This window comes from Onychomys torridus, chromosome 2 (genome assembly GCF_903995425.1).
Source record: "Onychomys torridus chromosome 2, mOncTor1.1, whole genome shotgun sequence".
Lineage (NCBI taxonomy): Eukaryota > Metazoa > Chordata > Mammalia > Rodentia > Cricetidae > Onychomys > Onychomys torridus.
The window spans coordinates 121,389,795-121,404,270 of record NC_050444.1 but is presented as its reverse complement, the minus strand read 5'-3'; the positions used below and the strand labels follow the sequence as shown (position 1 = coordinate 121,404,270).

Genomic DNA, 14,476 nt, shown 5'->3' with positions numbered 1-14,476 from the left:
TGTGGTCCACATAACATCTATCTCTTTCTAGCTTATTTCCCAAACTATGTTAGTTTCCATGTATACAAATAAGCCAGAGCCTCACATTGAGGTCTGACCATGGACCATCCGTGAAGCCTGTTCTTCCCAGTTCAGAGCCAGGGAAACTGAGGTTGTGTTCTGATGAGGTGGAAACTTAATGCCAGAAACCTTGTTCTTCCTCTGATCCCTTGCCTGACTAGCTGCTGGAAACCTGTGGAATAAAGCCAGGCTAAGCTGTTGTTCTCAAACATGTTTATTTGTAACCGTTTTACATGGCGTGTTACAGAAATTAATGGAAAATTTCTAAAAATTTTGCTGTTCTGTTGAATGCATTGTACATAAAGTTAAAAATAATGTGTCCATATATGTTAACAGACTGTCTGAGGTAAAGTTAAAGTAGGTCTAGACACGTACTGCAACCGTCATTTTCTCTTCTCGTCTTCATTAAAAAAATATGTGTCAGAACGCAGAAATTGAAAGGAACCAAACCCACGGAGTAAACATTTTCTTAAAAGAAGGTGCCCGGTACATTACATGATGGGGTTTCTGTAGACGCTGGGATGAATACGAGTTATCAAAAAAGTCTTGCGGCATGTAAAGATCGAAGAGCAATGGAGAATGGGGACAGAATGACAGGTGGCGTTTCCCTGGTTTCAAAATTTAAAGTGACAAATTTAGTGCTAATAGAGGATGAGGAAGTGAGTTGTACACATGAATCTTTCCATTGATCTATCCAGAACTGTGCAGACTCCCCACACCCTTTTGGTATTGGTACCTCAGCTCCTGTTTGGACATATCACTATTTTCCTGGGATAGGGGTACTGTGGTTCTGAACTCACCAAATGGTGCTTTGGGGAAAAAAAATCAGTATTCTGCCAATGAAAATATCGATGGCAGTTTAAAAATCTCAGCTTTATCCTCCTCATTTTAATGTGTCAGATGGGCATCTTCCTTAAGTTCAGGTCCAGTTACATTTCTGTCATGCTCAATGAAGGATGACTGTGCTGTCACCACCTGCCTTGAAAAGGATTGCAGATGGTAGACCTGAAACAGCAACACCAGTCAGAGTTCACTTCATGTCACAGTAACCCACAGGGTGGGGGTAAGGGTGACACTGATGGACAGACTCAGACAGCCATAGTGAGGGAGACAGCACCACTCAGATAGACTTGGCACCATGACACCATTGCCACCGAAGCTGTTTCCTATGGCAACCACCTATCTTGCCAACACATCAGAGAAGCAGGACTGTTTTCAGGACAGTTCCCAGCCATTGTACCTTCCCATTTCCCCTTTGTCCAAGAGGGTCACCTTATCATAGCATGGATTTTGTGAGGAATCCTGTACCAACAGGTAGCAGCTTCAGAGGGCAGTGAACAACCCTTCTCATTTCTCTAGTTCTTCAGACCTTCTACAGTAGGGCAGCATTAACATATATTTTCTAATGGACATGTGGCTCATTTATCTATTTGGGGAAATTGTATTCCAGTGTCAAATGTCGGCTCTAACTAATAATAATTAGCTTGACATTGTATTGTGTGATTTTTGTGTGAGAAGTCACTTTAAAAATCATCTTCAAAACCATTTTAGTTCCTATGAATAGGAAGAAGCCAAAACATACAGGCCAATTTCAATCAATCACATCAAGGTAAATTTGGCTTTTCAAATTTTCAAACTTAACAGACTAATTACTTCCAGATCCAATCACATGACTCTTGAGGGTTTCCATCTTTTTGTAAAACCACTAAATCCAACATGTAACTGCATAGGAACATCGGGGAAACACACTTGACTTGTATAACGATTCTCTATAGGGTAAAAATATATAGATTCTTTATGAAAGTTGTGTGCTAGCCATATGAACTGAACACTAAACTTTTGTCCCAGATGTGTAAAGTCAGAAAGTGAATCCTTCTGTTTCACATACAATCTGTCCAGTGACTGATGGGAGAGGAAGTGGGAGTGGAGAGGTGAGCAATTTTCTGAATCTGAAAGTCAAACCTTCCAATGTGAGCCTCCTTTCTCTTCCCTTGGGCTTAATTAAGGTGAGGACTCTCCAGAGACGCTGGCTGTGAAGGCCCGCCCCATCCTGTTCACTAGCTGCTGATTGGCCCAAGACTCCTGCCTGTCTCTGAACTGTAGTTCCTACCAGTCATCCCAGAAAAACATATGGAGAGCCAGCCCTCACCCATCATGTTCGTTCCCCCTTACACTCCACCTGCTACCTTCTCTACAGTGTCATGGCATTATTAAAAGCATCTTCATTGACATATTTACATCATTAGAACTCCTTAAAGCCATTTCCCTTAAATAGTTAAAGAGTTTAATGGTAAGGTTTTCCTTTTCAAGTTAGAAAATAAAAAAATCCCATTTGAATTTTCTGACGTACAAAAAGAGATAGAGATGGACCATTTGACCACAGAGTCAGTTTGTTACATTGAATATTTTATGTCACCATTAGAAAGCTGGTTTCTAAGATCCAAAACCATATTAGCAGAATTGTACCAGAATTATTTGGCAAATGATTTTTCTTTGAAAATGGCGCATGGAGAAGACACTTGTCTGCATAGTATCACAGCAGCGAAGTATCAGAAAAATAAAGACATCATTTTATTGTACTCAAGAGTTCAGAGCTTCTTAGGGAACTGGATGCATTTTCCATCTTTTTCATCAATGGGATTTGATGTCCTTTGCTACCCCCAGAATGTAGGTTCCATCCAAAAGCTGTCTTTATTCATCAGGATGCAGGATAACTAAAGGGTTGTTTTGGCCACATTCTTGATTTCAATGAATAACCAACCACTTGTTTGCCTTGTGATTTCAAGTTAATTTACTCCATAAGAGGCTTTCCCCTCCCCCATTTAGACTTCTTCACCCATTGCTAAAAAAAGTCAAAAGCAATACAAAAATTTATACACTCATTGATTCTCAAACATGACAGAGAAAGGACAGGGGACACAGGATGGCAGACCAGGCCCTGTGGAGAGATGCCACGCACATCGCCACAGCCAGAAGGCATACGGATGATGACACTGTGGTCACAAAGGATCCCTTGCTTTGGCCTAAAACGAGTTAGTGCCAACCTTGTTGCAAATTCTCTGATGCCTGCCACTCCAAATCTGCGGTCTCGACAGTGGTCAACAGGTAGCGAAATAAAAGCACAATAAGGTTTCATATCCAGGGGCATCTTAGACCCAGCTGAGAGAGCTCAAGGTGTTTGTTGGTTAAGCATCAGCTTGACTGGTGATCGATGTTGGGTTCTGCTTATTTTAAAAATACTTTTGTGGGGGTGTCTTGTTTTGTTGTTTTTTGTGCTGCCATAGGTATTTCTGTAGGTTGCCAAAAAAAAAAAAAAACTCTGTTCCCTCTTGAGACAGTTTCACCGGGCGACTGTGAGTTTCTCTGTGGGATGAGGTGAGGTGAGAGTACCAGAGAGCCTGCTGCACTGCCCATTCCCATGCCAGTCTTGAAGCACCCACCAGGAGCTCGAATTGATGCTATTTCTTAGGTCTGTGGATCTGCGCATAGAGAGGCTCCGGCTCCTGTGGACAGAGGCACACCAGTCAGGCCTGCTAACAGCAGGCTTTGTGGGATGGCTTTAGGAAGGAGTGCTTGGGAATAAAAACAGAAAGGGGACAGCTGATGATGAATGACCTTAGGTTATTTTTGCATCGTCTCATCATGGTGCTTAATCATTTTGGCAACAATTTTGGCACCCTTAAGAACACATTTAGATTTTAGTGTGTGTGTGTGTGTGTGTTGTGGTTGTTGTTGTTGCTGTTTTTGTATATGTACATGTGTCTGATGCATGTAGTGGAGGCCCAGGGTCAACCTTGAGCTTCATTCTTCAGGCACTACCAACATTATTTTTGAGATAGGGGTTTTCATTGGCATGGAACTCGCCCAGTAGACCAGATTGGCTAGCCAGGGAGCCTCAGCCCCACTTGGCTCTAGGTCCCAGATCTGGGATTATAGGTGTGTGCTACCATGCTTGGGTTTTTACATGGGTGCTGGGCATCAAATTTATGTTTGTATGGCACACTTTAAAGACTGAGCAATCTCCTCAGTTCCTAGAGGCAGGCCTATCCTTGGCTTTGAAACTTATTCCCTGTTGGGATAATAGCATGGCATAGTAGAGAGTAAGTTCACTGAGTTCTGTGTTGTGGGAAAGATACTTACACCTTCTGAGCCTCAGTTTCTCCAACCACACCATGGAAATAGTATTGTGTAATCCTACAAAGGTCTTGAGAGAAGGAGAGATAACTCACAGAAAAGTACCTAGCATAATACTTGGTAGTACTGGAGGGAAGGGGAGGAGAGGAAAGAGCAAGGGGAGATGAGACAGAAATCCTCCTGTCAGCAGAGCACTGAGAGTTGGTGACGCACCTTCAGGCCTTACCTTTATCTACCTAAAAGTCCTGTGAGCAGACTCCTCCTGTCCTCATTTTGGAGACAAAAGACTTACATCCACGGGCACAGAATAAGAGACTGTGGAGTGCTCAGCTCTAAATAGGACACCTACACCACAGCCCCTCCCCTAAAGCTCAGGGATCCTCTCAGAAGACTGGGGCCGAGAAATCCAAGGGCCAGAGGCGGTGGGAGGCTACAGTGAAGCAGTGTTTTCAGGACACGACAGGCAGTTGCACATATGGACTCACACTGGCTGTGGCAGCATACATAAGACTTGCGCAAGCTCAAGCCAGACAAAGTACCAGTATGGAGCGGGGAGGTGGGCACCAAGTCTCACCCCGTGGCTGAGGGAGCTATTAGCAAGAGATGGCTGCAAGGAGAGAAACAGTCAGTGTTCTTCAAGGATGCAGCCCCCAAGAGGCTATCGAAGCTCAGTCTATAGATGGTCCTACACCCAGGCACATACTGGCATTGCTGAGTGAACTCAGTGGTTTTAAAAAAAAAACAAACCACACATGAAGTTGGGGAGAGGTAATGGGGGTGGGTAGATGGGAAAGGAACTGGAGCAGAGCAAATGCGGGGGTCAGACTTGATCAAAACACATCATATTTATGTGCAAAATTTTTAAAGAATAAGAACACTCCAAAAATTAAGCTGAGAGAGGCTGAAGAGTCTCAAGGTCAGGGTGCTGCCTCTTCCATAGGATGTATCGCACTGTTTGCTCCCTGCTCTTTCCTGGCAATGGCGTAGAAGACGAAGTGTCTGACCCACTGTTTGGTAGATAAGGGATCTGCCAGGCAGTAGAGTGCTTCTGTGTTTCCCCAGTGTCACACGAGTACTGAGTAATTGTGTCAGAGTCGAACCCAAAACTCCACTACCAAGTCATGTATCGTCCTCCAGGACTGGCTAGAGGTAGACTCTCTTGGAAGAAGCAACTTTTCTGCCCCTTTGGTCTCCCTGCTCTGTAATATAGCAACACCGTTTGCACCTCACACCTCTGTGCTCCACCTGTGGAGTGCATCCTGCTGGCAGAAACAGAGAGCTAAGTAAATGGAATCTGTTGAAATGCCCAACTACAGGAAGGGTCCCATCTTCCCCTGTCCCTATTGACCTTCACACATGGACATGTGACATGGTAGGTGCTCACTGTGGGGATGGAGTGAGGGGAGGTCTGGTGAACTGGTCTGAGTATGACATGATGTCTAATATCTTCGATATTTTGATCTCCTTGTCTTCAGCACATTTCAATTTGGCTTTATTTTTCCAAAGGCTGAATTTGTCAAAATCTGAGGCAGGATGATCTTTTAAGTCCTAATCCAATTCCTTCCAATGTCTGAACTACTTCCAATACCTGTTGTTAGACTAGATAGAAACGTCTGGTGTGTGTGTGTGTGTGTGTGTGTGTGTGTGTGTGTGTACGTACGCGCACACCCACGCGTGTATGTATGTATGTATTCTAGGGATGTGGTGCACTGAGTAAAAAGAATGGGACAGAAAATTCTTTAGGAACAGTAAGTAGTGAAGAAACCTTTCCTATCACCCAATTCACCTCAATGCTTCCTGTGTGGACTTCCTCACTCACCCCATTCTTCTTTCTGGGTTCCCCTAGAAGTTGAGCTGTCTATATCTCACCCTACAATTTGCTCTATTCCAATTTTGGAAACCAATTTATCCAACTGAGAGCGACACCTAAAACCAGAGGAGACAGCAGGCTCAGACAGGGTAATTAATGCCGCGCTGCATTAACTTTCTGCAGTGGAGATAAATATGCACACATCTCCTGCTTGCCGGAATCTAGCTTCAAATACCCATCACAACAGTGGCAACAACTGCAGTCAGCTCTCAATTATCCCCACTAATGAAGGGGAGCAGTGGTGTGGAAAACCCCAAGCAGCAGATAATCCCAAAGTCTGACACTGTGATGCATTATTCGTTTTGGCAATAGCTTTACCTTCCTTGTTACAGAATCGTAGACTGTAAGAGCTGGAGGGGAGCTAAGAAATCATTTGATCCAGAAATTTCTAGCCTGGCTCTGGCAAGGTCATAGAGACCTCATACTATTTTCAGTATTCCAGAAAGTCATTCTAAATAAGGTGCCACGATTTAGGGGTTCCATCTTCTTGGTTAGCTGAGAATGAAGCTTGCCTGCAAAGGGTGAGCTGTTGGGAGACATTATTTGAGGCCTGGTTTTTCCAAGTTGTAGCTGAGTGAACTTGAACAAATTAAAGGATCCTAAGATGTTGTAGCTGCATGAACCTGTGGCAACTACTTTGCAGAGGAGACAACCGAGGGCCAGAGGTCAAAGCATCTAGCTCACATCATGCATTCACTAAGTCAGGATGCTGCAGAAAGCCAGGTGCCTGATCCTGCTGGAGTTGTTGCTCAGTCTGCACTGAGTCCCATTGCGGATTTCCAGCCCAGCCTAGAATTTTAGCAAGTACCTCTCTTTCTTTCTTGTAAAATGTGTAAAGAAGGGATAAAAAAAATCAAATTAAGAGGTATCAGTAGTCTTTAAATATATTTCAGTAGCAGTAGATGACATGTACTATAGCTGCTCCTATTGAGTGATCTATAAACCCTGGGTGTGATCTCCATCACGGGCAAGCAAACTTCAGTCTACTAGTTAACTCTGGAAGCTGCCTGGTTTTGTTCACAGAGTAGGACCCAGCTACCTCCATGCATTATCTCTTGTTTTTGCTTCTTTCTGCTCTCAAGCACAGAGAAGCTATGATGGTCTATGCAGTCTGTGCAGCATACATAATATAGTCTCCTGACCTCAGGTCTACATGGGCAACAACATATTCTTGCATCCACGACTCAAATGACTGAAGATCATTGCTGTGGATATCGCTCTGTGTAAATAAAGTTCTGATTGGCCAGTGGCCAGGCAGGAAGTATAGGCGGGACAAGAGAGAAGAGAATTCTGGGAAGTAGAAGGCTGGAGGGAGACACCGCCAGCCGCCGCCAGGAGAAGCAACATGTAAAGACACCGGTAAGCCACGAGCCATGTGGCAAAGTATAGATTAACAGAAATGGGTTAATTTAAGATAGAAGAAGTAGATAACAAGCAGCCTGCCATGGCCATACAGTTTCTAAACAATGTAAGTTTCTGTGTGCTTTCTTGGTTGGGTCTGAGCGACTATGGGACTGGCGGGTAAAAGAGATTTGTCCTGACTGTGGGCCAGGCAGGAAAACTCTAACTACAAATGGCGTCCAACGTGTTGGCAAGAGTTTCCACCTAAAATCTGAGAAAAAAAGATTCTAAGACGGAGCTAAAAACACCTTCCTAATTGTCTCTCTCAAGTTAGCAGCAGCCTGCTGGTTTGAGCTACTGTGGCAGGTTCCTGGCTTGTGCGTCTGACCTGCAGTGTGGCAGGAATGAGGAATCTACAAGCAACACTTTGCTCTGCTGCATGGTGGATTTAGCCTTTGCTAGTTAAAAAAAAAAAAAAAAAGTTTCTGTGCTATGTACTGCTTTGATAGAACTGCTTCTGATAGTTGATGGTACACATGGCTCCAGACCCAGAGCTGGCTGTAAACTGTACCACCGCCATGTTGGGAAGCTGAGGTGGGCGGAGCCAGCAGCCACAGTGGCATTTTAGGCTTACAAAGATGGATATTACACAGAGAATCTGGTTTATGTTGTCTTTGGGATTTTTAACCACAGAAAAAGATTTGATCATAAAAGCTGTTGAGTTAAACAAATATGTAAATGTTAAAGGTACCTTGACTTCAAAATTTGGATATAAGGATATGTTGCTTTGGAAAGGAGTCTCTGCTTTTGTTTCCACAGAAAGCCAGAGGCTGTGGATTTGTTCCAGATTAAGATACATCAGGTTTGATCAGCCAAGACCACCAGAAAGGTCTCCGATGACACCATGGCCCAGATGATCTGACATCCAGAATGGTTTCAAGGCAACTGGCTCAGAGGTTCACCCTAATGGACTACTCTATAATCCTAAAATTTTCTTTGTATCCCCATAAGATACAGCGCCCCCCTCCAGCAAGAAGTAGTAAGAGAAACTACGCCCACATTCCCAAAATTATCATCTGGCTTTGGAGATGGAATTGGCTCACTCCTTCTCTAAACCCAAGCACATTGTTAAAAGAAAAGGTTAAGAGATTCTTGTGTCCCAAATCAGAAGAGCCCTCTGGTGTGGGACAGAAAAAAAAAACACAATATTTTTATTTAAAGCAGGTTGATTATAATGATATCTCTTTCTATAGAAGAAAAGGGGATATGATATAGATATAATAGGATGAAAGAGTAGATTAGGGAACTTACTTCTAAAGAGCAACAACTTGTTTAAAATGTTTTACATTGGTATAGATTTTAGTCTATTGATACAAACTTAAAGTTAATTTTGTTGTACTGTGTGTATATTTCTAATCATGTTTAAGGTATTATGTTTGTATAGCTCATTTAAATTGTAATGGATAATTAAAAATAGATTAATAACTGGTCATCTATGATAATCATACTCATAGCCATGTTAGTTAAGTCTTCTAGGTATACACAGAGATATTTCAGATAGACAGGTACTCTTCAAACACTTCAAAGGTCTACAGAATATGGCATTTAAAATTTAGACTTTCTGGACAGTGAGACATGTCTGCTCCTGGCAGCACCGATTTACTTCAGAGACAAGGATGGGCATTGAAGACACTTCATATCTTATCTTCACCTTGGCAAAAATAGCCATTTGGGCAAGAAACTGTTCTTGCCTGGACTGCTTGATCAACTGGACATGCAGGACCCATAGAAAGGTGACCACTAAACTTTGTTTGACAAAATGGTCCTTCAGGTTCCTGCTTCGCAGAGGAAACTGCCAGACATTCTACAGGACATTGAGAGAAGTGACCAAGAGACTCTAGCCCTGTGGGCTGAAGACAAATGCCCCAACTTTACAAAGGAACATTAGGTGACTGTCCAGGCTGCCAGCTGTCTCTGTCTACCCTTGCAAGACTCCTGAAAAATGCTTACATCCTTCTCCCGGTTTTCAGGTAATATTATATCCTTCTGAGGTCTTTGATGTGGTTGAAGACTAGATAGTTATAATTTCCTCAGTTATGATAAAAGATAAGTTAGATATAAAACCTTAGACTCACAAATATAAGATAGATAGGATATCTTCTTTAATATTGTAATTCTTGCTTGATAATTGTTTGTTATATGTAATTGTACTATGTAAAAGTCAAAACCTTCCTTTAAAAAAAAAAAGAAAAGGGGAAGTGCTGTGGATATCGCTCTGTGTAAATAAAGTTCTGATTGGCCAGTGGCCAGGCAGGAAGTATAGGCGGGACAAGAGAGAAGAGAATTCTGGGAAGTAGAAGGCTGGAGGGAGACACCGCCAGCCGCCGCCAGGAGAAGCAACATGTAAAGACACCGGTAAGCCACGAGCCATGTGGCAAAGTATAGATTAACAGAAATGGGTTAATTTAAGATAGAAGAAGTAGATAACAAGCAGCCTGCCATGGCCATACAGTTTATAAGCAATATAAGTTTCTGTGTGCTTTCTTGGTTGGGTCTGAGCGACTATGGGACTGGCGGGTAAAAGAGATTTGTCCTGACTGTGGGCCAGGCAGGAAAACTCTAGCTACAGATCATGTTGAAATCTTGATGCCAACCCTGATTTTACCTTTGCGCTCCAGAGGTAGGCCCAGCATTCTACTGTCTTCTCTACTTGATTGTCTCTTGAGTACCTCAAGCGTGCCTGGTCCCAGTGTATACTTGCTTGCTTCCTGCTCAAGCATGCTACCCTGTGTTCTACAGAATAACAACTTGGTTCCTCATCTCAGAATCTAGCTCATCTCCTCTTCTGCATCTCCCAAACAGACAGATTTGAATGAATGAACAAATACATTATTTCTAAGGTTCTGTTGTTCAGTTCTATTTTAAAAGGGAACAATGCTCAGGTTGGTGGTGTGTGGCTGTAATCGTTGCACTTGGAGGCTGAGGCAGAAGGACTGTGAAGCTGGGGCCAATCTATGCTACAAAGTTCAATAAAAAAAATGAAGAGTAATAACATCAAATACACATATTTCACTTTGAGACTTTCTAAATTACCTTCCATGTATGTGTGTGGTCATGTGGATATATGTATGTATGGGTCTGTGTGGGGGTCAGAGATCAATCTTGGGTGTTGTTCTTTCCGAGCCATCCACCTTATTGTTTGAGACAGGGTCTCTCACCAGGACTTGGTTTTCAGTGATTAGGGTAGTGTCTGGCCATTGAGCCCCAAGGACCTCTTTGTCCCCACCTCCTAGCACTGGGATTGCAAAGTGCATGCCCCCATGCCTGGCTTTATATGTGGGTATATGCTGGGGATCATGTCAAGCACTGTACCACTAAATGATCCCCCCAAATCCCAAAGTACTTTCATACTCATATCATGTGATCCTTGGAAAGCCTAGGCAGGGCACTGCTATATTACTTATGCTTCTCCATGTGAGGAGAGACATGCTTGCCTAAGGCCACTTGTTTTTCAGCCTCATTCTGACTCTTGTCCTCTGTGTTCTCTCTTTCATTTACCAAAACAAACAAACAAACAAACAAACAACAAAAAAACCCCAAACATTCACTTTCTTTCCCAAAGCATTTGAAGCTCATCTTTCTTTTTCCCTGAACACTAGGAATCTATCAGGTAATACTTTCTATGCCTTGGGTTCCCACTACGGAGATCAGTATTAAAAAAGTGACAGCAACTTATTATTTATGGCAGTAGCTATTGTTACAAAGGAAGACAGACCAAACGACTCCCATTGTTACAGATGCTCCTTTGACTTGACACCTGGGAAAGACTGATAGGCAGTTTATTTACTTAGCCATTTAACCAAATAAATGTTTTCATTTTTCTTTCATCCCTTCAAAGGTTAACATTTCACCCCTAAAACTGCCCTAGCAACACAGCAGTGAAGTACAAATTACCTGCCATCCCCACACCAGCCATTATAATATTATTTTGGTTCCTTTTTTTTTTTTTTTTTTCTTTTTGGCCCCTCTTGTCTCAGTCTTTCAAAGACACATGATTCTCCCAGATGGGTAAGTAAGGGGGAGAAAGTGAAGTAATTGAAGATATTTTCCTTTATTGTTAAAACAGAAACATTTGGTATTGGCCCTGAAGCTTCCACCTGAGGGGATTGAGTCTGTTTTTTAACTCTTATTCTGGAGCGGCATGGCTTTAACTTATCATCCTTGCTTACTCAGAAGCGGGTGGCTATTTCTAATAAAAAAGCAGCTGGAGATAGTGGCTGCTAGTGTGATAAGGAGAACAGGGACTTTGCTTTCCAAACCGCATGACAGGAGAGGGGAAAAGAAAGCCAGAGACACAACTATCTCTGCCTGGAATCCTTTTCACAAGTGTCTGCAAAGCACCAAGAAATTACAGTCAGTAAATTTCAGGTTGCTTATGAGTAAAGGGGATGGAGACAGAAAGATCACATGTGGCTTGTGCTATTTTGACACTGGCGGAGGGACACAAAGACTCACACAGGTTTCCCTGTGGGTGCCATAGGGACCTGTCTGCAAGGTGGGCATTAACTCCACTGTGCACCTTCTGATAGGGAACTGTAAAACGTCCAGGCTGAACTTTGACTTCATCATAAAATATAATCTATCTCTCCTCAGAAGCTAAGAGGGTCTTAGTATGATTTACATATGAACCTGAGATTGCTTTTTGGGGGAAGGGCAGGAAGAGGTGGCCTGTGAGGCTCAAATAGAAGTTATTGTGATTATGGGACAAGGTTTGTCATAGGGATACTGGAAAGGCCTCACCTCCCTTTCTCTACTTTAATCTATTATGGGGCATACCAAAAATGATAAAAAAACAGAAAGTATCAAGCAAAACCTCCTAGTTATTGACTTTATTCAACATGATGCTAAATGCATAAAACCTAAGAATATAGAGCACCGACAAATATTGGATTCATACCATGTTGATTACGGCGACAAAGGTGGTGATAAGGGCCCAGAGTTGTGATGCTGAGGGTCGTGCTGTGGAGGGTGGTATTGGAGTGGTGCTGGAGGTGAAAAGAGTGGTCATAGTGGTGGGATATTGCAGTAGTATTAGTGGTGCTGATGCTGATATGTGTTGCTAGTTACATGGTGATGAATAAGATAGCAGTAATGGTGGTAATGGTAATATTAGTGATGGTGGTGGTGATACTGATGTTAACTGTAATGATGGTGGTGACAGGGGTGATGGTGGTGGTGGTAGTGACAGTGAGGATGGTGCAGGGGTGCTGGTGATGACAAGGGTGGCGGAGGTGGTAATTCTGGTAGCTATCATATATTCTATGTGCCAAACACTGTATTGAGAACTTTATGTACATTGCCTCATGACTTCACCAAAATATCCTATAAGATGGGCATGACTTTCATCCCTATTTTTCAAATGAAGATAGTGATCATGAATCCTGATCAAGATCATACAGACAAGAAGGATGAATTCAGGTTCTGAACTCTGACAATATTAATCCTCAAACCAGACTAAATTTTAGGCTGAATTTTCATGGTCTGACTTTATGCCACAGACTGGACTTAGGACATGTGAGTTAAGATCAAGGACAATATAACCCTCTACTAGCAAATGAAACATACTCAAAAATGAAAGAACATCTCTTGCCCAAGATTTCCCACTTTTATGTGGCTAAGATTTGAACTTGAGTTCTAAATCCTGAGCTCTTGCCACAACACCCTGCGATGACCATTTACAACCCAGCTGTGGATCAAAGAGCCGGATGGAGCACCACATCTGGAATAAACCAAGGCCTGTGAAACAGTTCAGCTTGTGTAAGTGCCTCAAGCCAAACAAGCTCATGAAGATGAGTGCTCGAGATGTTGATCTGCCAGTGGTGTAAGTCATGTTGGCTTTTTACAAGTACTTCAATTCTAGGTTGCTGTTTTCTGCCATTGTGATGAATGGATCTCATCACCTCTAGTTCATTTATCAGATTTTCTAAAGCTAGTTTGAACATAGGAAGTACAACATACACAAGAGGTAGAAAACATCCTTGGGATCACCTCAAGGAGTCTTCGTATAATCCCTAACATCTCTCATTCCTAGAGCATTGACTTTGCCTTTAAGAGATCAATTCCCAACATGGTTGTGAAAGATTGACTTTTTAAATAGGTATTTGGGTTTTGTATAGTATGGTGTATTATTACAAATACATATAGTGCACTAAAGTCTTTAGTCATAAACTCTATTAACAAAGTATACTTTCAAAATCCTGTATTATCTTTCATTAGCTGTCCAAAGGACCTACATATGCACCATGAAAGACTCTGATGTGGCCACAGAACCCAGGTCTGAGCAGCGAAAGCTGTTCACCATTTTAGCTATGGTGATGATGCTATTTAGGACTAAAGGAATCTTTGAGTTCGGCCTAGCCATCCTCAATGTTTACGGAAAACTAGGAAGATGTCTGAAAATTTGACACACTTGTCAAAGCTGGCCTTAGAAATCATGTCTAAGTAACGAGGTATACTTCTGTCTCCTGAGAAGATTAGCGTAATCAGGTCCTTCTTTATTTTGATTCAATCAGAGGTATTGAAAGTTGAGTTCCAAAAGCCACTTCTAGTAAATGGAAGGATGCCTCTCTCCAATTAGCTGCTGCTGGAATCCGAAGTGATTTGGCAGTAACCATAGGCTGCAGCACAGGTGCAGAGAACAGAGCCTCTATGGTGACAGCTACGTGTCCTTGGGCCTTGATTTCACTGACACACTGGAAGGGAATATAGAAGCCTTCTTGGATAGGTGGGAAGAGTTACTGTGAGTGTACATCTTGATCAATCTTATTTCAAGCATGGCTTGCTTTTGTTGCACAGTCTGACTTCTCAGTGTGTTTGATTAGTGACCTCTTTAGTTCTGTGGCATGTAGGCAAATGCAGTGACATTTTGCTTAAAAGAGTAAAGCGTCTAGAGCACCTCTCACTGAGAAATTATCGTGTGTGTTATGTGTGTATGAGAGAGAGAGAGCCAGAGAGAGAGCCAGAGAGAGAAAGAGATATGATGTGCCCATCCCAGAGGGCCACTGTTTTTAG

General features: G+C 42.6%; 1 protein-coding gene across 9 annotated transcripts in view; it reads right to left on the bottom strand.

Moving 5' to 3' along the window:
- Positions 1-256: 256 nt before the first annotated feature.
- The window catches only part of Dab1 (DAB adaptor protein 1), a 1,169,406-nt gene continuing 1,155,186 nt past the window's right edge, over positions 257-14,476 (bottom strand). For all 9 annotated transcript variants that reach the window (XM_036177323.1, XM_036177321.1, XM_036177320.1 and 6 more), the window contains one exon: positions 257-3,563. Coding sequence is in view for 1 of the 9 variants with exons in the window: in XM_036177321.1 (XP_036033214.1) it covers positions 3,519-3,563 (45 nt within the window). In the remaining 8 variants the exon portion in view is untranslated. The remainder of the gene's footprint in view (positions 3,564-14,476) is intronic.